Source organism: Procambarus clarkii, chromosome 67, assembly GCF_040958095.1.
Source record: "Procambarus clarkii isolate CNS0578487 chromosome 67, FALCON_Pclarkii_2.0, whole genome shotgun sequence".
Classification (NCBI taxonomy): domain Eukaryota; kingdom Metazoa; phylum Arthropoda; class Malacostraca; order Decapoda; family Cambaridae; genus Procambarus; species Procambarus clarkii.
The window spans coordinates 21,943,166-21,968,771 of NC_091216.1; the positions used below are offsets into that span (position 1 = coordinate 21,943,166).

A 25,606-nucleotide genomic window follows, 5' to 3' on the forward strand; every position below is an offset into this window, starting at 1 on the left:
ATGTACAGCTTGCCACTTATTGTCATCTTACAGCTAAGTATTTGAAAATATATTATGAAAGGTTGGCAAAACTAAACATAATTGCACATTAAGGATGAAAGAACTTTAAGCGTATAATTCAAATACATAATTTTAAGCGTATAATTCAAATAGAGTACAAAATATAAATTAGGTAGCCTACTGTATTATTTACATACAATTGTAATCTCAAATTTAATTTAAAGTGCTGAGATCTATAGTTAGAGAACATTATACATACACATGAGATCTATCATATTTACTATATTTTTGCCTACTATCATATTTAGTATATTTTTGGATTTAAACAAGGGTACTTGATGGTCTCCAAGGCAGGAGTTCATTATGGTTCCAATTACAGATTTATGTTGAGTAACCTGTGTCTTACTGTCAGGACTTTGGTCTCTTAATTACATCTTTGAATGATATTTATGACCTGCCGAGTACAGATACAGTGGCTGTGGTGGGTATGTGGGCCTGCGGGCCGCTCCAAGCAACAGCCTGGTGGACCAAACTCTCACAAGTCGAGCCTGGCCTCGGGCCGGGCTTGGGGAGTAGACGAACTCCCAGAACCCCATCAACCAGGTATCAACCAGTGCTAAATAGAGTAGTTTTCCAGACATGTTGCCTTATTTTGATAATTACCTGTACTTGCTCTTTTCTTTTTACAAATTTAAAACAAGACTGTACACAAAATTAATGACAATAAGAGAGTAAGTCCATTATGAAAGTTTTATTTACTTAAATTAATTCAGTAGTTCACTAATCTTGGGAAAGTCCACGGCAGGTGATTTCAGAGTCGTCATGGTCTGGTTGCAAACCCTCTTCATGGCCAAGTGGCTCTCCAGAAACTGACAGAATGGGATCTGTAAGATGTGAAGAGTAATTATTGAATCAAAAGCTAACATGCATGTTGTCATTCCACTTCAAAGGACATTACTCTGGTGATCCTAAAACCTGAGTGGACCAGATTCTGGTACTGGTTTGATAAGACACTCGTGAATCGTTAAGAGCCTGGTGTGGTACAGGGGGCAGGACAGTTTGCCAGCATGTAATTTGGGAAGATACCAAGATGGTTCTACCAGTAAAGGATACTGGGTAATATTTGTGTACCCGAACCCTAATTTAATAAATGTTGTATGGTATGTATTAGTTAAAGTGTCATGTCACCTGTTGCTGAATTTAGGTTATGACTTTATTCCAACAATGAATGACCTGAGATTGAATTATACCATAGATGAATATTACAAAATATGTTCTAATATTTACAATAAAAAACTCACCAAATCTGACAATAAATAATGGGACCAATCCTATTTAACTAGGATTTTTTGAAGTCTCATTTATTGACAAAATTTAAATTATATTGGTGGTTCTGCTAATAACAAATAACCTAAATTATGAACAACAAATCTGATATAAAATACTGCTGCATATTACCTTATCTTAAATACCAAATGGTTAATCAGTAGCAAGAGCGAAAGTACTAACCATTCAGGATGACCTGGGAAGTTACGACAGGGGAGGAAGGGTCGAGGCTTGTGGCTAGCCCAGTTTGGGAGTGGCTGATGTCCCCATCACTCAGGATGTCTTCCTCCTTCACTCTAACTAAACCTGACAAAATATATACAATATCATAACCCCATTTCCTGCTTCCATGAGGTGCAATGGTATCAGCTCAGAGAAAAAACAAGCAAGTAAAGGATAGTTATAGATAATAAATCACCTCGGTCAACCACTCCAACACTCAAGATAATAATCACTCAGGCCATGTATATTTTCTTGTCACTTTGCATAATTTTTTAACATGTAATTTGCAAATACTGTAATGGGCCAATAAATGGCTGCTGGAATTTTCCAAATAGGTGTAAAGAAAGGAAAATGGGACATCTCCCTGCAAACATAAAATGTAATGGTCCCTACTGTTCCCCTGTTATAACTTGTAACAAAGTTGTTACAATGTTGAGTTTGGCAGGCTGTGTTTAACTACACCATAAGAGGGGGCACAATTTTCATTTCTTAGAAGTGAAAAATACAGACATAATCCCAACACAAGTACCAGAGGCTCATGTGAACAGGATAACATCAGCATCATATGGGAATTTAGTCAAACATTAGATCATTTAAGAATTTAAACAAGGAGGTTATCAAGTCCATACATACTGCATATGTAAGATCATTACTTGAGTATGCAGCACCCGCATGAAACCCATTTAGCGTGAAAAGAAGCTTGAGAAAGTTAAGAGGTTTATAACCTAGATTATTACCAGGAATTGAGATGAGCTCGGCTATGAGGACAGGTTGAAGGAACTTGCCCTCACAGCCTTAGAGAAAAAACAGGGGGAATAGACAAAGTAAGCCTATTTAAATAAAAAAAGGTAGGACAAGAAGACATCAGTTGAAGCTGATGTAAGAGTGGTCAGCAAGTAGAATGCATTGAAGAGGATGTTGAAGCCAATTCCATCCACAGCTTTCAGAAAAAAATATGATGTAAAGGTTGAGAGAAGTAATTGGAGTGCCAGATATAAATGGATAAACTAGTAGTTAAACCTGGGTAACAAATGTTTACACACATTAGTTAAGGTCAGCATTGCAAGTGTAATACTGTATATGCAGCTATCTATTGGTGTGCTCTACCTTTGTTTTTTTATCTTAGGTTTTAGGATCACCACAGTAACCGAGTGGACCAGATTCTGGTACTGGTTTGATAAGACACTCGTGAATCGTTAAGAGCCTGGTGTGGAACTGAAGGCAGGATAACTTGCTAGCATATAGTTTGGGGAGATACCAAGGTAGCCTTTCCCTAACTACCAGAAAAGGAAACTGGTACAGTATTATGTGTGCACCTGAACACTAATTTAATACATATTGTACATATTAGTTAAGTGTCATGCCACCTGTTGCTAAACTCTGGTTATGACTATGCCAACAATGGGTGACTTGAGATTGGGTCATACCATAGATTAATATTACAAAACATGTTCTATTATTTACAATAAGAAAACCCCCACAAATCTGGCAATAAATAAAAGGTTCAATCCTATATAATTTGGATTTTTGAGGTTATATTATTGACAAGATAAAACTTAAAAAATATATTGATGGTTCTGCCAATCACAAATAACCTAAACCATGAATAACAATTCTGAGAAAGGCAAAGTACTGCTGCATATCACCTCATCCTAAACACCAAATGGTTAATCAGTGGCAAGAGTGATAGTACTAACCATTCAGGATGACCTGAGAAGTTACGACAGGGAAAGAAGGGTCGAGGCTTGTGGCTAGCCCAGTTTGGGAGTGGCTGATGTCCCCATCACTCAGGATATCTTCCTCCTTCATTGTAACCAAATCTGACAAAATTTATACATCATAACCTCATTTCCCGCTTTAACGAGGTCCATTGGCAGAGCTCCCCCCCCCAAAAAAAAGGGGAGGTAAGACGGCTAAAGACAATAAATCATCTCAGTCAACCACTTCATCACTTAATAATTGCTCGGGCCATGTATATTTTCTTATCTTGTCACTTTGCAAATTACATGAGAAAAAAATATGCAAGTACTGTAATTGGCAGATATATGGCTGCTGGAATCTAATCAACATAGGTGTAATAAAACTGGGGAAGGGAGATAAAAGATCTGTATTTAACTACACCACAAGAGAAAAGTAATTAAAGGAAACGGTAAGAGAAAAATACCTGGGAACAGACATCATTCCAGCACTAGTATCAGAAGCTCATGTGAACAGGATAACATCGGCAGTATATGGGAAGTTAGCAAACATAAGATTTAAGACTAAAAGAGGAGGATTTAAAGTTCATACACACTGCCTGTGAGAGACTATTACTTGATTATGCAGCACCAGCATGGAACCCATGCATTGTGAAGTATGAAAAGAAGCATGAGAAATCTCCAAGGTTTATAATTAGATTAATACAGTACAGTACCAGAATTGAGCGCGCTTGGCTATGAGGACAGGTTGAAGGAACTTGCCATCACAACCTTGAAGGAAAGACTAAATGGGATATGATCATGGTATACAAGATCCTGAGGAAAATAGACATAGTGAACAAAGGAAGCTTATTTTAATCAAAAGGAGGTAGGACAAGGGAACATCGGCTGAAGCTATGTAAGAGTGGTCAGCAACATTGAAGATGTCATTGCAGCTAATTCCATCCACAACTTAGAAAAAAATATGAAAATGTTAAATGTTTAGAGAGCGCACGGCATAAATAGTGGGTATAAATAGCTAGCTCTCGCTTCCCTGTAGTGACCAGAAGGTAGTTAGGCAAAACCTGACCCTCATCACAGGTCAGAAAGCTCTCAGTGATGCCAACCAGTAATGGAGAAGTGCAACTAGCAGGTGAATGACTTGACTACTTTGTGCCTCATTTTCACTGTTCAGATATATAGTACAGTACCTCAAGGCATTATGCGCAGTGCAGTGGTTAAAGTGTTTTGAATGGTTCTTTTGTATCATAAAAGGTTATTATTTTCTGACAAAACATTATTAAAAAGAAGTCCTTGTCCCAGTGGGTTGAAAAAGTCACCCAGGAACCTGGTACATTTATGATTGCCATGCCAATCATCTAAGTAAGGAGAGCCACTAAGAGGGATAGCTCAGAAAAGTCCCTGAAATATCAAGTACTGTACTACTGTATACCATCTTCCTCTTTAGTTCCACCCTAACACATTATAATAATATTGGTTACAAATACTGCCATTTTTCTTGAAGGTCATACATGAATTAGGTATTTGATTACACTAATATCTCCATATGTTAGTCTTACCTTGGTCAAGAAGTGTAGTACGACTCGTGCTCGTCCTGTGTACGTCTGGTAAGTCCATTGACAAGGAATCCTGGAGAAAATTAGAATGTTTGAGTGTCAAGTTTTAGAATTTCTTCATTTACAGTTTGCCCCCTTCCAGTTACACACCACCTAGTGGAATATATTGAGTACAGGGTACTAGCAACTATGAATTTAAAAATATATACCTCTCATGATATTAGCCTAGCACCCAACATATTGCTAGGGACCTTGCAACTGGAAAGGGGTGAATTTTATTTGCCATTACATTTTTTACTATTCCTTCCATCTTCTACTGTTTTTCCCTTCAAATTTTCCACTGTATCCCTTTACTGCTTGTATAACAGCTAAAAAAAACTTAGTAAACACTGTAATAAGCTAGATATGTTTTGATTGTAGCCAACTGAGAGAGGGATTCTAGGACCCTGTGTCAGTTACATTTTGCAACATAAGCTATACAGTGTTATGAACAAACTTAACCTTTAGTTACAATAAGTGACATGCTTCTCTCACAAAAATACGATGGGATTTTTTCAAATATCTTTAAATAATAGTTTCTACATCTTGTAACTTCCATCCAGATACCTGGCCTTCAGAACAGTTGTTTGGGCAGGGTAGCTGGTGCCACCTGGTGGCAATAGAATACATCTTTACCCTGGTACAGTATACATAAATGTGCCAGGAAGAAGCTATCTTGTTCAAGACTTTCTCACCATTATGAGAAAATAACAAAAACTAATGTACAGTTGGTGGAAAAATGTCCAGAAGTCCAGAATAACATTTTTTGGGTTACATTTATTTCTAAGACAAACTTCCATGATTATGCTTATTGCTTGAATTTATAAAAACAAAAACTGTAAAGAACTTTATTCATAAATGGTTATACATTTGTAATTGAGTGATTTTACACAAAACTTCAGTATATTTACATAAGTCATATCAACAGCATAATACGCCATCATTATAATTATGTAATGTATAATCTATTTTCAGATTTACATTTAAAAGCTTTATTTATTAGTGATTTATAACAAATTATTACAGTTGTGTTGCATTGACCAGGTGTTACAGCCATAGAAGAAATTTCTGGGTTATAATTACAACAGTGAGACTTATGGTATAAAATTAGGATGTTCAGACTTTTGGTATAAAGTTAGGATGTTCAGACTTATGGTATAAAATTAGGATGTTCAGACTTATGGTATAACTTTACTAGCTCACCTGATCCGAGTAACTTAAAAACTATAAATACTGTACTTGTATGGTACTTTAGTGATAAACATCACATACTCTACCTGCATAGTCTCCACAACTATGGAGTGAGGTTTAGCATCATTTGCTAATGTGGAAGAAAGGTGCGGGAGTTGTGTGGTGACCTGCGTAGTCAGTGTGGGTGAAGTGAAGCAATGTGGTTGTGACACCACACTTGTGGGCTGGCACACCCTCACGTCCACACTCTGTGCCAACAGAGCGCTCTGCATCAGCTCACTTAATCTTGATCCAAACTGTTCCTCATTTTCAACTGTCAATTTATAATATAAAAATATAATAATAGATGAGTAAGAAAATAAGATATTCTCAAAACAAGTTGAATGTCAACTTTCAATAGCATTTAAATAAGTTTATTTTCAGGAAAAAAATATTTTTAAAATGGCGTTAAAAATTAGGAAAAGGTATTAGTGGATATTACAAATGAAAGGTGCCCAGTGGAGAATCAAATGAGAAGGGCACTGTAATATTGTAATATCAGGCAGTTTATTTGTTTGATACACTTTTGTACACTGTCTTTGTACTATCAATCCAGGTATTTATATTATTTTATTGTTCTGCAATTCCTTCATTGACCTAACAGTTTATTTAGTATATAGTATATACAATATTCTTCACGTTTCACAGTGAATTTCCTTCATCAGATTCTTCTACAATACATTAACTTAGCCATGTGGTAAACACTACCTCATTTTTCATACTCAATTCTTATAAGCTTACCTGAGCTGATCATGGTTGAAAAATTTGCAGCTGGAATACATAATTTGATAGTGCCAACGGAGACGCAGTCCTGATCTACACCCATCGAGGACTTGTTTCCGGATGTAGCAGTGCTCATCAACGGGGAATTAGTTAAAGTGTTGAGGAAGGTTGCTGGCAGCTCTACTAGTGTAGACTGGAGGAGGCTCAGAGACTGCATATTATACAGCTGCTGACACATCTCTGGTGAAGATACAAGCACATACAGTACACTGAAGTCAATATAAAATACTGTACATGATATTGTTTTTCCAATGCAGCTATAACACAAAAAAAAACAGCGTTGAATGTAATGAATAGCCATTTTCTGGGCGAGTCCCGGAGGCTTCCCGGAGCTTACCGGGCTGATATGTATGTATTCGACAGTGGCATCAGTCAATTCGATTGGAGTTCTTGCCTATTGGTGACCACGAGCCAGAACCTGGCCCCCCTCAAAGAGGCACGAGGAGCAATGAATGGCCTATAGACCCCCCCTCCCCATGTGGTTGGTTGGAAGAATTTCATGTCTGCCATTGACCGGGTTAGGCACCCAGAAAGGTAAGCATCCTAAAACAAACTCCACCTGGTTAAAAATTGCTACTGAAAGCCGAACTATCAAGCAAAACTCCACAATCTGAAAACAAGCAAACAAGCATGACGTCACAACCACCACCATGCTGCTGTCTGCACAGCTCCCCCCTCCCCAGGAGGTGGAAGGGGGGCCCAGACCCCCATGCCAGCCATCCAACCCCAGTTCAGAAGCTGAATATAAAAAACGCGAGTACCGCCGACTGAAGGAAGGGAGGGAGGGTTGCCAGGGAGCCTCCGGGATTCGCCCAGAAAATGGCATTTCATTACATTCAACGCTGGTTTTCTGTGGAGAGCCCCTCCAACTCCCTGAAGCTACCTAACCACAGAAAAGGAAAAAGAGGGACTTACCCAGGAGGTGCCAACCACTCGCACCTTAACTCGAAGTCGAGACAACTAGCTGCAACCTGCGACCCAAAGTGACGCACGCCCAACTAAGGCCAGGAACATTAACGAGGTAACGGGCGGCCTATACCCTGTTCGACCTTCATAATCCTCGTATCTGAATATCAGCCCAAGACATACTGTATAACCAAAAACCAAGACATACTGTATAACCAGCCCAAGACATACTGTATAACCAATGGGCACTAAGATAGACCGCAGGCTGGCTGGACCGAATAACCCTGAGGACCACCTGGGAGACCTGAGCCCAGGAACAGGGAAGAAGGGAAACCGGGTCAACCCAAAATGTGTCCCTGGCCACCAAGGCTGTGGTGCGCAAATAACGGCCAGAATCCAGAAAAGTAGGATGGCAAGCGCCAGGAACCAACCAAAAGGAGGCACTTCATTACATTCAATATTGAATATTTCTTTTACAGAAGTGGTTACATGGCTTCTGACTCCTGTTAGCCAGTTTAGAGCATTTCATTCCTATATTGTAGTTCACTGTAAACCTTATACCATTTTCCAACTGGTTTACAACCTGTCAATGAATCTTATTTTGATGTGAAGGCTCACCTTTAAGATTGGTATCTTGAGAAGACTGTGGGAGACGTCTCTTGAGGTTCCACCATTTGCCCCGCAGCCAGTGTGGTGAGCGACAAGCTGGCCAGATTCTGGCTAGTGCAGACCAGTCTACTTGTGACTCCTCTCCCACGCCACACACACTAAGCCTTATGTATTTAAAAAATTATATATCTACTTTAGAATGGCTCTGGGTACCTCACCCTTATTCACGTAATACACATATTATACATTACATCTTTTAAAATCATTCTGCTTTCCTTTCTTTATACAGCATATAAGATTTGTCACATAAAATGGAGTTAATCAAATACATACTCAGTTGCTACACCTGAAACCTCTAATGGGGGGCAAGAAACTCCTGGAAGAATGCAACACCTTATACTGACTCCTTGCAGATCTCAGAAGGTGAGAAACAAGAATGTCTATCATTCTGTCTTCCATAAAGCAAATGGTACATCAATATTAAAGAAAACAAAATGGAGGGGACAAAGTATGTAAAGAGCCTCAGAGCTACCCAGGGGGGTTTGGCTGCTGAGCAATGGCAAGAAGCTGGGCCTTGGAAATGACATTGTACAAGGACAGTGAGAGCAAAGAACTGGGAACCAAAGTGTAACAAGCCACATGGAAGCTAAGACAATGAAAAAGTCACTATATTACCAAATTCAAGGATTTTTACTTCAGATCATAAAGCAAGGTTTTGTTATTTAGATCATTAAAATGCACATAAAAATGTTATTTCCAATACAAATGAAAAAAAAAATGTTTCCATTAAAGTTCACTATAGTGTGGCACCCAGCATCCAGCACTCTCCAATATGGGGTGAACAACCTGAACAGAAGAAACATGCTAAAGCAAAGCCAATGGTTCCAAACAAGTGATAAGAGACTACTGCTGCCAAAACTTCCTGACAACTGTAGACAATACATCATGGACGTGTCGTCTACAGCTGTACTGACCAAACCTCCATGAACACTGAAGACAGACCCCAACTAAAACTTAACAGAACTATTAAAGAGCTTGAATGTCAGGAGAAAGGAATGTCCTTGAGTCCTTGAGCCATCCTAATCCTAAAAAGCCAGAAGTGACAATGCAGGATAACCTCAGTTAGAACAGGTCCCACACTGAACAGTCCTTGAGCCATGGGTGTGTTGAGTTGTGGTAAAAGCAGTACAGTGTTACCAACCCTCCACAACCCATGGTCAACACCACATAGGCAATGGAAAGAGCTGGCACCTGTTCAACCCCAGATGGAAAAGAAACAAGTCATTGCCAAGAGGATGCCATGAGAGAGACAGAAAGACACTAGAGTCTGGCATATGAGCAGTGTCCTGAGCGGACACTGACTGCTGTCTCAAGAAAAAGTCAAGGGGACCTTGCTATAAAAAAAAAAAAAATATATATATATCAAAGATGCACACTCAAAAATCATATGCACAAAAGTGGTTACAACAGAGATGTTGTTTGACTTTCTCACCTGCATATGAGTTGAATATCATCTGCCTTGCTCCATTCCACTCCAGATGCTCGTTTCCAATTGAGGTAGTTGAGCCACTTAGTACGACACTGCTTTTCTGACCGTGTTCTTACCCTATTAGACACTTCACCCCAAGAGATTCCACTTGTCACCTGAGTCATTGAATAATAAAGTAAGCACAATGTAATGAAACACCCTTTACTAGTAGGCCCTTGGTAGCTCCATGGTACTTACATGCTGGTACTACAAAGCCTAAGGACCTACCTGAAGCTCACATGTGGTATAAATGAGCTTGGGGGCCAGAGACCTCACAAAACTAAGATAAACTGACTAGAAAGTTGGATGAAACAACAAATCATTGTTTGAAAGAAGAAACAAATGACAAGAGATAAGACAAACAATAGCTTTCCATGGGTGAACTTTTTCAGTTCTGACTTGCTCAATCGCCAGCAACTGGTGTCCCAAGGCACCAGGGTCCCTACTAGCCCCATACTTCAACTCAAGAGCCACCAGTACAAAACTTGCAAAATCCCCAAATTGGAAGGTAAAAAAATACAGAAAAAATGTTTCATTACATTCAACTCTTGATTTCTAGGAAGTCGTGCTACAGTAGCTTCCCAGTGTTTACTACTAATGATGCTTCTGTAGAGGATGGCAGGTTTTGCTGAAAAGAAACAAAAAGAGGAGAAAACCCAAAAAGCTGGAAGAATCTTATTCACGGTAAAAGACAGCAGAGGAAGACTCAAAGTAGAAAAGCTTATTAACTGTTTAATAATTGTAAACAAAGCCGCCGAGAATTGAGAAAAGATATACAGGTTCTTAAGTGCTTGCATAACTGCTTCGACCACCAGAAGTCCCATGAAGAGACAGTGTGTGCACCCAGGAACTAGAAACAGAAGGTAAAACAGCAGAAAAAACAACTGAGCAATGAGCAGTGTATGCAAGGATCACAGTCTAATGGTAATAGGAAAGAAATAAAGAGGGTTAAAGGAACTGCTGAAATATACACAAAGCCACACCCAGGTACAAACCCGATACAAGGAAGCTGGCAACTATGAAATGAACTGGATGAATCAAATGGTCAGAGAAAATGCCAAAGAGCACTAGGCGCAAGAAAAAATGGAAATGTTTATTTGGACCCCAAAGGGGCTCCAAATGGACCAGGGCAAGCACAATGTGGGGTGCATAAAACATAATTATGAAAGAGAGAAACAAAAAGAAGTCAATGGCCTCCAGCAGAACTAGTGTTCCAGGGGGATAGCCAACACCACTTTGCTTTAGCATGGAGACAGAGAATGGGCCCCCATCAGGGGTTCTTTGCTTCATATGCTGTAATGAAGCATGTATGAATAGGCTGTTTGGAATCCCAGGTGACTTGGCTTGCCACCTAAAGGTAGTCGAGCACCTCTTGGTTAAGTGTTTACACCATGGCAATGATCATTTGCCTTATTTCCTCTGAGTATCTAATTTTCTTCCAGCAGTTGCATGTTTTGCTGCTCTCCTGCTTTCTAGTTTTGTTCTAGTTTTGAGTTGATCTTTGATCCCCAAGCGCCCTACATCTCAAAGAAAGAGCCAGATTCTGATCATGACTTAGGCAAGGGTGGGTCCCAGAGGCATGGTGCATCTTTTCAAGATGTGGCTGTAACAGCTCTTAGCTCAGATAGCTATTGAAGGGCCCTCTCAGAAAATATCTGAGTCAAGAGTAGTAGTGATCTTAAGCCAAAAATAGCATGAAGAGCAATGAAATTCCCCTTCCTGGGCAATACAACACATCAGTAACCCAATTTGCCTAACAAGCAGTGATTTTTGTTATTTTAAAATACTTCTTTCCAAATTTGTTTATTCTAATTAATACTATTATGTTATCTTAAGAATAGGAATTACTGACTGAGTTATGTTATACTGTATTAGGTTAGGTCTGATCAAATTTGTGTTATTTTTAACTCAAATTAAAAATAAAAATCAAATCATATACTGTACTGTATAATGTAACAGAAAACTTAAACATTCCATAAAAATATATTTAAAAATATTATACAGTATTTCAGGAAAATTTGGCTAGCTACGCAACTTAGCCTATTAGGTACTGTACAACATTTTATTTATTCAGTATATATATATAATTTTGTTTTTTCCGAGGAAACATCTTTAAGAAAAAATTCTATATTAGTGTTTCAAATAACAAAATAAACTCAGAGACAGGAAAACAAGGCATCACCTGCTCCCCCGGCAACACCTGAGCCATGTCATATACAGCAATTGACAACCGGTCCTCCTCGTCTGCTGACCATGCCCCACGGTTGCAGTTTTCATTTAACAGACGACACCGATCTTTAACAGAAGCAGCTGACCTGCCAAGATGTGCTGCAATAGCCTGCCAGTTTTTGCCATGCTTTGTTCGCAATTCTCTAAGTTTGTTAACCTCTTCTGAGGTGTACTTGCCAATGTGGTTATGGTTGTCATAAATTCTGAAAAGAAAATTAAATTTACTGGTATGGCTTATTTCAATACAAAACCAGCATTGAATGTAATGAAACTCCATTTTCTGGGCGAGTCCCGGAGACTTCTCAGAGCCTGAGGGGCTCTCCATAGAAAAATAATTAAAATACACACAAATTAACTTATTTTTAACACACCATGTCTCACTTTCATATGGTAAAGAGGATCTTATCCAGGAAGATGAATATATTACATGCTAGGTACTCTGCTGGGATGGACTTGAAGAGTAGAATTCCCAGAAACCACTCCAAGTATACCAAGAATAAGGAACCTTGCAATCTCTTCTTGTCCAGTCTATGCAGCCATGGGAGCACATGGGGATCAGAGGTCATAATACTGAGGCAAATCACTCGAAAAGCAACGATATGGGTCAACAACATATCCCACACTCCTACTGATATTTATTTTGTTAAATTACTGAACTACTAAAACCAAACCCAAAACTACTACATAAGTGGTCCAACTGTTCCTTTCTGCCACCAGGAGTCAGCTTGAAAAGAATGTACCAGCTGTCACTGATGCTGGGAAGTAGTGTACCAGCTGTCACTGATGCTGGGAAGTAATGTACCAGCTGTTGCTGATGCTGGGAAGTAATGTATCAGCTGTTGCTGATGCTAGGAAGTAATGTACCAGCTATCACTGATGCTAGGTAAGTAATGTACCAGCTATCACTGATGCTGGGAAGTAATGTACCAGCTGTCACTGATGCTAGGAAGTAATGTACCAGCTATCACTGATGCTAGGAAGTAATGTACCAGCTGTCACTGATGTTAGGATGTACCAGCTGTCACTGATGTTAGGAAGTAATGTACCAGCTGTCACTGATGCTGGGAAGTAAGTAGTTATCAAAAGAAGGCACCGAGCCGGGAAGGTTATGTAGCACCATCAAATGCACAGGATATTAAAAAGGAGCTAAACATCACTAAGGATGCCAATACGAGAACAAAAGTGCACAAGGAGAACGATATCAATGGTATCAGATTCACTAAGGATTCTATTGAGGGACAGGTGATAGTGAGGGACAGTTGGGAAGCAAGACGCACGCACATCCTTGAAGTCAGGATGGATATGCACTACTGTAAGAGGGACAATGCAGTTTGGACAATAAGGAGCAGGGCGGAGTTCCATTAAGTGCCCATGAGCTAAACAGGTATGGCCAATATGTAACCTTGCCAGAGTCGTTTCCCACCGCCAGTTATGGTGGGAGGAGGAAGGCCATGGGACCACACTACCCTTAAGAGCACACAGCTTGTTACCAGTAACAGAAGACCATCAATCCTGTCAACAGGCACGGATTGAAGAATGAATAACTGGGTAGAAGTCAAAATAAGGAATACCTTTGCAGGAAATGGGACAAGTGCAGATAGCCACTTGAAGCCATGATTGGTGGCTCAGGACGATACGGCATCAATCACAAGTTGAAGCCTCCGTTGGAGGAAAGGCGAGTCGTCACCTTGACAGCAGAGGATAAGATCAACAACATAGAGAGCTGAGAAAATGCCAGAGAGTAGGGAGGAAAGAAGACCATTGAGGGTAACCAGGAAAAGAGTAGTGCTCAGAACACTACCCTGGGGTACACCTTCGTATTGCTGAAAAGAGGTAGAGAGTGGTACCAAGTCTCACTCTAAAGGCATGAATAGAGAGGAAGAGAGGGAGATTACCATTAAGGCCAAAAGAATGGAGGTGGGACAGAATATGGTATCTCCAGGTGGTATTGTATGCCTTTTCCCAGGTCATAAAGGACAGCAACAACGGAAGCCTTCACAGGAAAGGCAGTAGTGTTTTTCCTGGTGATAGTGTTTGAAGAACCACATCAGACGGACATTGAACACATGTTCAAATAGTTCGCAGATGCAATTCATTAGAGCAATGGGGCAGAAGTCTGTACGGATGACCCTAAAGAACCAGGTTTCCGAATATAAAGAACAACCACCTCAAGCCACAGGGACAGGGACTAACAACGATTCCCAGATGTTGGGAAGAAATGTACCAGATGTCACTGACTGTGGGAAGTAATATACCAGCTGTTGCTGCTTGTGGGAAGTAATATACCAGGTGTCACTGATTGTAGGAAGTAATATACCAATTGTCACTGATGCTGGGAAGTAATGTACCAGTTACTGCTGATACTGGAAAGTGATGTTCAACAGAAACTATGTATTATTTTAGGCTTTATGGAAGAGGCATTCCTTTTCCTGCAACCTTTTATTATAATTTTTAAACTCAGATAATATAGGATTTTAACAATACTATATGAAAAACTTACAACCAATTATTTGATGATACAACTAGAGGCTAATTGCATTTTACAATGATATTAAGAGGAAATACTACATAATTATTTACGAAGCTCATGTACGGCAGTGTGACACTTGCCTGATAATTCGTCTGTAGACTGAGAAGAGAGGTCTGTTGAGGCCTCGAGCAACTACACGGTAAAAGCCACTTCGCTCCTCCTTTGACATCTTGAATATAACAGAGCCTGGATCGGACAAACCTTTCTGAGCACAATATTGTTCAATATTGTGTTGTAGGAGCTCTGTTTCTTCCTTTGACCACATACCCTGACGCCATGCATGACCACGCCATCGTAGCATTTCTTTATCTTCCCGAGATGTAAACCAGCTCTGGTTCACACTTGAACTTCCAGCCTGAAAAAATTTGGTTTTCTATTTTTATCATGTAATTAACAATTTTATTGTGAAGATTTGTTACAATCAAAATTATTTTTTCAGCAAACCAGGCCTCCAAGACCCATGCTGACCTACCAAGAGGCAGCAACACTACACTAACCTCCATCTGGCTTTCTGTTGGGGACTCCATGTCTTCGTCATCATCATCTTCCTCAGCACTTACATTTTCCGACCTGGTCACATTGCTCTAAAAGCAAAAATAAAAAGTTAAATTTTTCAGATGTTGTGATTGAAATTTCCATGTATCAGTATTCTATTTTATTATTAATTATAATTTAAATATAATCTTCTTGAATGCTATATGTGAGAAACTGAGAGGACTAGTACATTTAAATTACAATTATAATTAATAATAAAGTGAAACAATAGTACATGTAAAATTATATCTGTTACAATGAAGAGTTTCTCTATACTAACATGCCTTTGATTCAAACTATTGATATTTGAATTAATTGCCCATTTCTAATTTACAGTGGATAATAAGGCTGGTTTTACCGATTGGCAAATACGTGAATTGCTTTCAGTAGCTGCTCGGAACACTTATTTTTAAACTACTGTATCAATTGTACCAGAAAATAATTGATGAGGTTATCGAATACCCTTTGAGCCCTCCTTTAGCTAATGCCCTTTTGTCATTATCTGACACTATAACCTGATGACTTCCCTTTACATAATAAATCTTTTGTTTATGCAAGAGATATTTTATATATATATTATATATATATATATATATATATATATATATATATATATATATATATATATATATATATATATATATATATATATATATATATATATATATATATAATATATATATATATATATATATATATATATATATATATATATATATATATATATATATATTATTTTTCACACAAGGCTCTATGCATAGAATATAGTTGAACAGCATGGGGTTAAAATCCTAGGTAGATTAGTAACATTTAGCAGTCTCCAGTGTATATCTTGAAACATTCCAAACACTCACAACTTACATCTGCTTTCTTTCTGCCTTCTCAATACTCCCAAAACATAAATCATATTACCTTAGCCTTCTTTGAAAGATTACTATGGCTAGCAAATAAAATGCATTATTTAATGTGATTCAGTTATAACCTAGAGTGGACTTACAAGGCTACTGTTAGTTAAATGGTCTTGAGCTGTAAGTTCTGTGGATACGGGAAGCCGCATCTCATCTGTCTCAGATTCGCTGAGAGTTTCTGTATTAAGAAACATCGGGTCCAATTCCAACTCTCCGACACTGTTGACTCGCATCATAACTGTCTGAGAAGTGTGAACATTGCTGCCACTGTGGGAGAAGGAGTGTCTTTAACTTTAACATCAACAACAAACACATTACAAACTAAATTTTATATACTGTACTGTAATCACAACCCTCTCTTGTAAGACATGAAGCTTAGGTAAAATAAACAAAGATCTATAAAAGTAATAGACCTGGGAGCATTCAACCACTACAAGTATATTTCTTAACAGCAACATAAATATTCAAGGACTCAGGATATTTAAAGGCAAAGTGATGCAGGAAAACAGAACTAATGATATAGTAAAGGTAGCATGCAAAAAAATAAAAAGTGGCTGCAAATCTGGACATGAAATCTGGAGGTCATACTCATTCACATCACTGTGTGAAATGAATGAGTATGACTCAGTACACATTAGTATGTCAAGTCAGTAGGATCAGCAAAATACAAAGATTAAGAGAAAAGACTGCCCACATCAAACCAACAGTGATCGAAAAATTAAGATAATGATGTTCTGGGACCTGTAAGCAATGGGGAGTACATTTGAACTTGTGGAAAATGGTATCAGAACACACAAACTAGCTTTAACTGGGTAAGGTCAAGTTGCCCTCCTCCAGACACTTTAGCAATTCATGTTCTCAGTGGGCTAAACATACATTAGTTATATTTGATTTACTGCAAAAGCACGAATTGAAAGAGTAGGCATTGTTCTACAAAATTGCATTACAATGGACACAATATGCAATACCAATAGAGGATGCTGATATTACCTATCTTCCACATATTTACAACAGCATAAATATATCTTGTATGTTTAGAGTACAATGAAGCTTATGGGTTTTCAACAAATGACTCCATGGGATGAGAGTGGAGCAACACCCTCAACCTCTCTGACCAACTAGAAGTCTTCTGCCTCTTAGGTTACATAACCAGAGGAGTATGGGAGGTCAATTACTTAACCACTAGAAACTCCAGCCAAAGCAACCGGGGTGAGAAGAAACATGCACACCTAACCCACAAATCTCAAATTAAAGGTAATGATGATGTTTTGGCCCATCCTAGACCATTATCAGTTCATGTTCATCTTGGCTCTGGCTTTGTAAACACCACTTAGTACCACTCCAGAGCAGTGCCATGCAAAGTAATTTTTTTCATCGCTAACTTATAATAGCTATGAAAGATTTATTGCTTGTAAGGAAGCATTTTAAGATGTCAATGAAATTTAGTAACACGTGCTATATTTGACAGTTACACATAGTTCATATATGTAATTATTCTTCTCTTTTGGGTTGGGTGTTTAATTTTCTGCCACATTATTGTGACTAAGTCTGCAAACCCTTTTTTTTTTTTTTTTGAGATATATACAAGAGTTGTTACATTCTTGTACATTCATTCTTTCTTTTCCTTACACAAACATTTCAGCAACAAGGCCAGTTAGTTGCTTCTCAAAGAAAATAAGGAACCTGTGGAATATGTTAAAAATCAGTAACTATGACCTTCGAGCAATGACCAACATGCTAAAGCCTGCTATGAAATATAAAGTTTATAATTTATGCATATATATATTATGGTACCTACAGAAAGAAAAATTTGGGTACAGTGCAAGAATTTCACGTATTTCCTCAATTACCACAAAGTGGTGTATTATCTGAAACAATGGTCGTGCTGATTGAAAACCAAAAACTAACTGGGAACTGAAAACACATTGGACACCCAAGACAATGTATCTGCTCAGTTTGTTTGAACACCACCTAATCCATTGGAACAATCAATTAAAGATTATTTTGAGAAGCAACCTGGTAGCATGAAAGCATTCAATGGCACTAGGGCGTACGGACAAGACTCAAACATACAAACATACATCATGGTAAAGAATAAGACTATTGTAAAGAACAAGTGTATTAGACTTAAAGAAAACCAGACAGTATAATGCAAGATTTTGTGTGAAACACAGCCCACAAGCAAGAGCAGTGAGACAAGTTATGTTATCACCAACTGTATAACATAAATAAAAACAAATGTATGAAATTTTAATGTGAAATATACATTTAAATTCAATTCAAAACGATATCTACCTCTGAGAAGGCTTGTCCGTGCTATCAGTGAGCAGCTGCAAATGTTCATCCTGGAAATTACCCAGATGAGACTTGACTTTCATTTCAGTCGACAACATTGTCCTTTGAGGAGAACTTGAGGTTTGCTTTGACTTTGTCTGCACACCTGATGTACTGAGGATCATAGTGCCAATACTATCAGATTTTGTTTCTAATTTTGTCTGCACATCTGATGATACACTTTTTGAGACAGAGGTACAAGCATTCTGTCTAGGTTTAGTATGCAAGACAGAGGTAAAAAGCTTATTAACATTTGCATCTGTGTGTGATGGTCGACCTCTCGCTTGTCGGACGGTGATGACAGGTACACTCTTCTGCTTTCTAGGAATAGGATGAGGAATCTTCAAAATTCTTAAGGGACTGGAAACATTTGCCGATGCAATTGCTGCTTTGCCATTCTTTACAACGCTTGTCCCTAATGGCATAGCTATTATGTTTTCACTCACACTTTCCATGACAATTTCTGCAGGAACTGTATAAAGACAAAATAACATTAAAAGCAAGTTTTGTTAATAAACTTGAGAGAACATAATAGAATCTTTATTACTTATACTTGGTTTTCAATGACTGGCAATTTACAGATTACTCTACTTTCAATTGAAGCCATCAAGGTAAGCCATACAATAAAACTAAATACAGTGGAACCTCAAGTGATGAGCACCCCAATTTATGAACATTTTGAATAACGAGCGCGCCGATCGTCAACAATTTGTCTCGATTATCGAGAAAACCACATGGTGCGTTCCCGCTGTTTCTCGCACATTCTCCGACGCCTCCGATGATGCAAATAATTTTTTTTGTTTAAAAATGCTAATGATGCTGGGATGTAAAGGGGTGACTGCTGTGATGTTGCAAAGCATTGATTTCTTTTTCATAATAAAAAAAAAAAAAAAAAAAAAATGAAAAAGAACAAATGTCAAAAAGTTTCATTCAGTGTGTCAGGTAGGCTGCTCCATGTTTCTTATAAAAAAAAAAAAAAAAAAAAAAAAAATTGAACAAATTTGAAAAAAGGAAAAATGTCATAAAGGTTCGTTCAGTGTATGTCAGGTAGGCTGCTCCATCATTTAAAAAATCGAATATCATATTGATGTTTTTCGATGGTGGAATGGATTATGTATATTTCCAAGAATTTAAATGGGGAAATTCGTTTTGAAAGACGAGCATTTCACATGATGAGCTCGGTGTTGGAACGGATTAAATTTGTTAATCGAGGTTCCACTGTATAGTATTGAATGTAATGAAATGCCCTTTTCTGGTGGGCCCCTAGTAGCTCCTCAAGCTTCCTCTGGTACCACTATGCCTGAGCCCAACTCACCAGGCCTCAAAGACCCATCTGTTTCCTACCAGGTGCCAGGACCAGACTCAATGTGATCTTTCTGACTCCTTGGTGGCCAGCTCATCCTTGGTTTCTGGCTCTTCTGGCCTGGTGTCTAAATCCAGGCATTTTTCCGTGGCTTCACCTCTTTCAGCAGATCGGCCCGGTGATGTACCTTGGTGGTACGACATTCTCACTGATCTACGCATCTGGCGTATCTGACGCAGGTCTACACTATTTGTTTGCAGAGTCATTTGTTTTCTATGAATCTTGCAATTGTCTGTATTGCTTCGCTTATGTTCTTGATGTTTTCTCGGTGAGGACAATCATAAAAATCTCCTGCTTCCTCTGCCTCTATAAGTGGCAGTTTCTGGCTCTGGTTCCCAGTAGACCATACAGGACTCATATGACTGATGTGACTTAGCAGGGAGAGCTATTTCAACAAGATAGTTTCAAGGAGCCACTGATGCCCTTCAAGGAGCCATTGAGTCTCTAATGGGAAGAATTTTTAATTAAATTCAACACCTTTTTTTTCCAGTTGGCTATCTATAGCTCCATTCCCATCCTGATTCCTTCTTTGTCATGGAATGTTAGGCCCAATTTGGGGCTTGGCAATTGTGGTTCATGAGCAGGATGGGTGGCTGGCTAGGACTACAGATGACCAGGGCTGCCATTTGGCAGTCAGGAATATCAAGGTAAGTGTTGTTTTTGCCTTGAATGCCTGAGAATTTATTTCTTCAGGCAGTCGTTTTGTTTGTTTTGTCCATCATTCGCTCACCATGTTGTGAAGCTAGCATAAAACTAATACTTGAAGTACTGCATTATAAATACTAATACAACAAAATCCATAAATTTAAAGAAATAAACAATGATGCCTACCCAACTGACCATCGTTGCTGTACAGGAACACGTTTGTCATTCCATCACTTGCACTAACATCTTTGATGAGCTTGTTTGAAGCTGCCGGAAAATTAACAAATACAATACAGTACAGTTATACAGTATTATATTAATGAAGCTGTGCCACGAACCTGTGCATGACTGCCTGAGTGTGGTATTACTTGTTTATCCATGATGATATACATATATACATATTGTATTATAAATAATATTGTGAAGGATAAGTGTTGCCCACCTCTTTCTATATTTATCAAAGTACAGTACACTGATTAGCTCCTACACCAAGCACAAAGGATGAGTGCTGCCCACCTCCTACGTCAGATGTCACCAGCAAACGTATTCTTTTGTTGGCAGAGCCGCTGTCCTCTCTGCTGGTGATATCTTCAGTGGTGTCTGAGCCATTGTCCTCTACACTGCACACACTCTCAATGACCTCCATCATGCTCTGTCAAAATAAGCTTCAGTTAGTTGCTTAAAAGGTCCAAAGAATGTTAAAGCAAATGAAAGGAATGTTTGTGACTAAACCCAATATTTTGTGAGATTCAACACAAAATATTAAATACTGGTTTAATGGTTCAAAACTGGAAAACACTGATGCTAATATAATATTATTTTACATCTGCACACAGTCCTTATTGCAACTATATATTTAACACTTAAAATTCAATTATCATCATATATTGATCCTGTGGTAATATAGTTATCATAGTACTGTATGTTAATTTGAGTTATTATTGCCCAGTTTTATACAAATGATGTAAATATGATTATAATATACAGTATGTACAGTATATGGGTGTAACCAAGTTAACTCATGAACAAATTTCTGCAATCATTTTTAATTACTATGCTTGTGGCTATTGTCAAATCACAATTTTGCATTTTCCATTAGTGTTTGAATCTATTAATGGACGACATTACCAGCAGAATAGCAGTTAAGGAGTGGGATGCATGACACTTCTTTTGAGCTGTACCAGGAAAAGATTTATGTGCAATACAGGTGTTACAGTATGTATTACATTATTAGACCCACACACAGCTCTCAATCACTGTTTTTGTCAATTATTTGTAAATACTATAGTGTGAGTTATTCTATACATTGAGTAAATTGAAATGAAACAGTGAAATTTCAACACTGGATGCCAAAAAGTACTGCAGAGCTAAGTAGACTCTTATACTTGTCATGTCTGGCGAGTCTAAGTAGACTCACCATCCAGGAACCAGGATGTGTTGGGTTCCGGCTGCCTTGGGTCCAGAATGTGCACCCCCCCTCTCTGACCTAAGTAGACTCTTGTGGATGAGGGCCACAAGACTAACAACACTGCAAACCAGACATGACAGGGCTGATCTTATCAATAATTTTAAAATACTGAACACTTTGAAGGATATTGATTCAGAAAGCTTTTTTCAAAAACTTTTTTCAAAGTAATTATCAAAAGAAGGCACCAAGCCAGTGAGGCTATGTAGGACTTCTTTCAAAGGTCAGATATAACACATACAAGGAGCAGTGACTTCAAGCTTAACAAGCCACAATATAGGACTAAAACAGATGCTTTGATGACCAAACCACACATCAGAAGATGGAGAAAAAAAATGAGATCAAGAGATACTTTTTCACCCATAGGATGCAAGTGAACAACAGGAACACCTTACAGTATCACTGCCAAGTTCAAACTCACGGTGGTTGGACCACCGAGCTGTATCTCCCTCCTCTGACTTGTATCCTGTTCCCTGCTCAAGCTTTCTGTATCCTCACCCCAGCCTTCTGTCCCCTGCTTACCAGACCTATGGTCCTTGGAATTGGAAGGTTATAAATTCATGGAACTGCCTAACCCAGTGTAACTGTAAATGCCAAAACACCACTGCAATTCAAAATCCAGTTGGATAAAATCATCAGGACAAATGGGGGGATGGGGAACCTTTGAGAAGCCACTGGCCACTAGTTAGATGGTGGCCTGCAAGTAAATTCAGGTAAATCTAACTTGACCGTCTCAACACACTTCCCTTTTTATGTTTTTGTTTGCAGAGGCAGATAAGGGTAATTTACTAAAATTATTTACCATTACTATATAATTAAGGTGGTCAAATAATTTACTTTAATAATCTACAAAATACAAACTCAAAACAAATACTTACCAGAGATTTTAACATTGACCTCAAGCAAATAACACACAATATGAATGGTATGTTTGTATCCATCATAATTATCAAGACATCTTCCTCCACCCCTGATCACACCTGGACAAACATAACGGCTGCAGTCCTGTTATTGGGACATGTGCATCCAAGCATAGAAAATTCACCTTCGAAAGGATGTTAACTATTTTGGAAAGTTTCAGGGCCTCAGGACAAACAATACAGTACTGTACTACAAGTGAGACATGACAAGACTGATCTCACCGACATCTTTAGCAGGAATTACAGTAGTTTTGTAAAAGACTGCAGTGTTAATTGTTAATGTTAATTGGCAAAGAAGTAAAAGACTGCAGTTTTAGTTTTAGGCCTATTTACCCACTTTCTCTACATTAAGTTTAATGTATTTATTATAGTTCAAATGCAATGTATAACAACAATATTTACAGGATATCATGAGGAACTTTAGTTTGTTTAGTTCATTTATTATACACCCCAACCCATTGCTGTGAGTGGTAGTGAAGAGGTTACAGAGGCACATAATGGGGTCCAGAATTAAACCCTTATACAGTATACATTTGGCTAAGCAAGTTACAACACTGGTGAACTAGTAACAAAGTTTGCTAATATACATATAGTATAGTCACACAATAACTCTGGCATTAACTCATGTTAATTGGCAAAGCAAATTTGTGAACAAGTAACAAGAGTAAAAGTTTAGTTATAGTAGAGTACTGAAGATAATGTTGCAGTGGTCATAAAGAAAGAAACTTGCAGACAGTGCAAACTTACACACATTATGGTTATGCACAACTATATCTGTACTAATAATAAAACACTAAAGTGCACCAAATTACTATTTATAATATATTACTGTATTTACAATGTGGCTATATTATGCAATATCTACAATGTGGCTATATTATGCAATATCTACAATGTGGCTATATTATGCAATATCTACAATGTGGCTATATATTTAAACATTTTTGTATATTTAAACTATCTACAGTATGTAAATATGGAAATGAAAGCTTAATGTGTAGAACCAAGTCATTTCAGAACTTGAACAGCTTAACATTATTATTTGTCTATATATTCCCAGTTTTATATATTCCATACATCATTAAGAACTGTAACTCTTACTATGGACAAAGTTAGTAAGAAATTAATAGGAGTTCTGGTTACAGAACATTTGCATGACCTGCTTTTTATTTACATTAAATTTTGGCTAACCTAAAATGTTTGGAAGAGTATCGCTGCACTGAGGGTAAAAACTAGAAATGCTCTACAAATCAAGGGACCCAGACTGTGGAATGACCTTCCCAATCATGCTAAAGACTGTACCTCTCTCAAGCAGTTTAAGATAAAAACTAAGCACTACCTAATTAACTCCCTGTAACCTACCTTACCCCTATAATGTCAACCCATGTCTGTTATTTTTAAACAATGCTGTTTGTCTACCAAATTGTATTTTGGCTGTTTTTCTGCCATGTTCCCCCTTTTTTTATTTTTATATTGTCTGCACACATTTTATACTTTAATCTCAATTAGTAATAAGTTTTAGTCTTTAGTGTTTTTTCTGCCCGAAACGCTTGCGTAATAGCGGCTTTAGGCATTGTATGTACTAGCTCTATCTATAAATTCAGCAATATTTGTATCACCCCTTGTATGTTTGTACTTTACCTGAATAAACATTTGAATTTGAATTTTTGTTTAATTTGCTTTAGCTTACCCAATACTGTAGGTAAATAAAGCCGTGCCCAATAGGGCCTGTAGCCAGCACTGGCCCTGCACAATCCTCACCTTATATAAGGGTATATTGTTCTAATTATTCTACAATTATGAAAAGCCTAAAATTTTGTCTAATATGATTTTTTCATCCATTATGTGAAAAACAATGTATGACCTGCAAGTGAGCATACATTGCCAGGGGGGCAGGAAGCCTTTAAATGGCCTCCTTAACGTTTCTAAGCCAGAGGGAAGCTGTATCTATGTGGTCACCCATCTAGTTACTGGTCAGACCAGTAGATTAATTAACTGGTGCTCAATGGAAGACTGAGGTGAAGACAGCCGGGCACAGCCACCACAGATGGCACAGCCCTCCATTCCTGCAGCTCTTTCTCTCCTCCTCTATTACAACACCTGACCTAATCCGCCATTTTCCCGGTGAAGTAATATGTGTTGGGGCAGGTGTGGAAGGCCAGCGGCGACGCTCCTGGGTGGCCAGTGTGGTGGTGGCGGGCAGGCCCTTGGGTGGCCCTGGGGAGGTGTCACCTCAGGTGTTTATTATGGTAGAGGTCCGGGTACTCACCGTCCAGGAGCCAGGATGTGTCGGGTCCCGGCCGCCTCGGGTCCAGGATGTGCGCCCCCTCCCAGCCCCACCCCATCCCATTTATTTATTTTATTTATTTATTTATTTATATATATACAAGAAGGTACATTGGGATTGTGAGGATACATAGCATAGTAATTACATTCTTGTAAAGCCACTAGTACGCGCAGCGTTTCGGGCAGGTCCTTTAATCTAAGAAAATTTTAAGTACGTAAATACTTGCAAAATTTATAAAAATGATGATAACAATTATCTAACATGATAACATTATCTAACAATAATATTTTATTTACAATAAGGTACAATGCGTTGGTGAGATAACATTAAAGTCATATTTTTTTACATTCTTGCAAAGTCACTAACACTCATAGGGTTTCGGGGGATATCTCTCCTATACAGTGTATCATAATATTTTCCTCTCCATTATGCACCTTATTAAAAAAAACAGTGTTTTGGTATAGGATTAAGACCTACAGCAACCTAGAGAGGGCC

At 38.3% G+C, this 25,606-nt stretch overlaps 1 protein-coding gene across 10 annotated transcripts; it reads right to left on the reverse strand.

The window, feature by feature from the left end:
- Positions 1–736: 736 nt before the first annotated feature.
- LOC123767706 (cyclin-D-binding Myb-like transcription factor 1) lies at positions 737–25,189 on the reverse strand. 10 transcript variants are annotated; one of them, XM_045757621.2, is made up of 16 exons: positions 25,094–25,189; positions 20,956–21,091; positions 20,635–20,706; positions 18,393–18,903; positions 16,187–16,364; positions 15,153–15,239; positions 14,736–15,010; positions 12,079–12,328; positions 9,861–10,012; positions 8,378–8,532; positions 6,812–7,033; positions 6,118–6,344; positions 4,805–4,874; positions 3,246–3,368; positions 1,510–1,632; positions 737–884 (listed from the first exon to the last, which is right to left on the reverse strand). In XM_045757621.2, the coding sequence occupies exons 1-16, from the start codon at positions 25,172–25,174 to the stop codon at positions 781–783; spliced, it is 2,766 nt and encodes a 921-aa protein (XP_045613577.2). In that variant the 5' UTR covers positions 25,175–25,189; the 3' UTR covers positions 737–780. The 10 variants fall into 10 exon arrangements, with proteins under 10 accessions (XP_045613577.2, XP_045613576.2, XP_045613581.2 ...); XM_045757620.2 differs by having other exon boundaries at positions 20,626–20,706; XM_045757625.2 differs by lacking the exon at positions 25,094–25,189 and adding an exon at positions 24,925–25,087 and having other exon boundaries at positions 20,626–20,706.
- Positions 25,190–25,606: the final 417 nt, after the last annotated feature.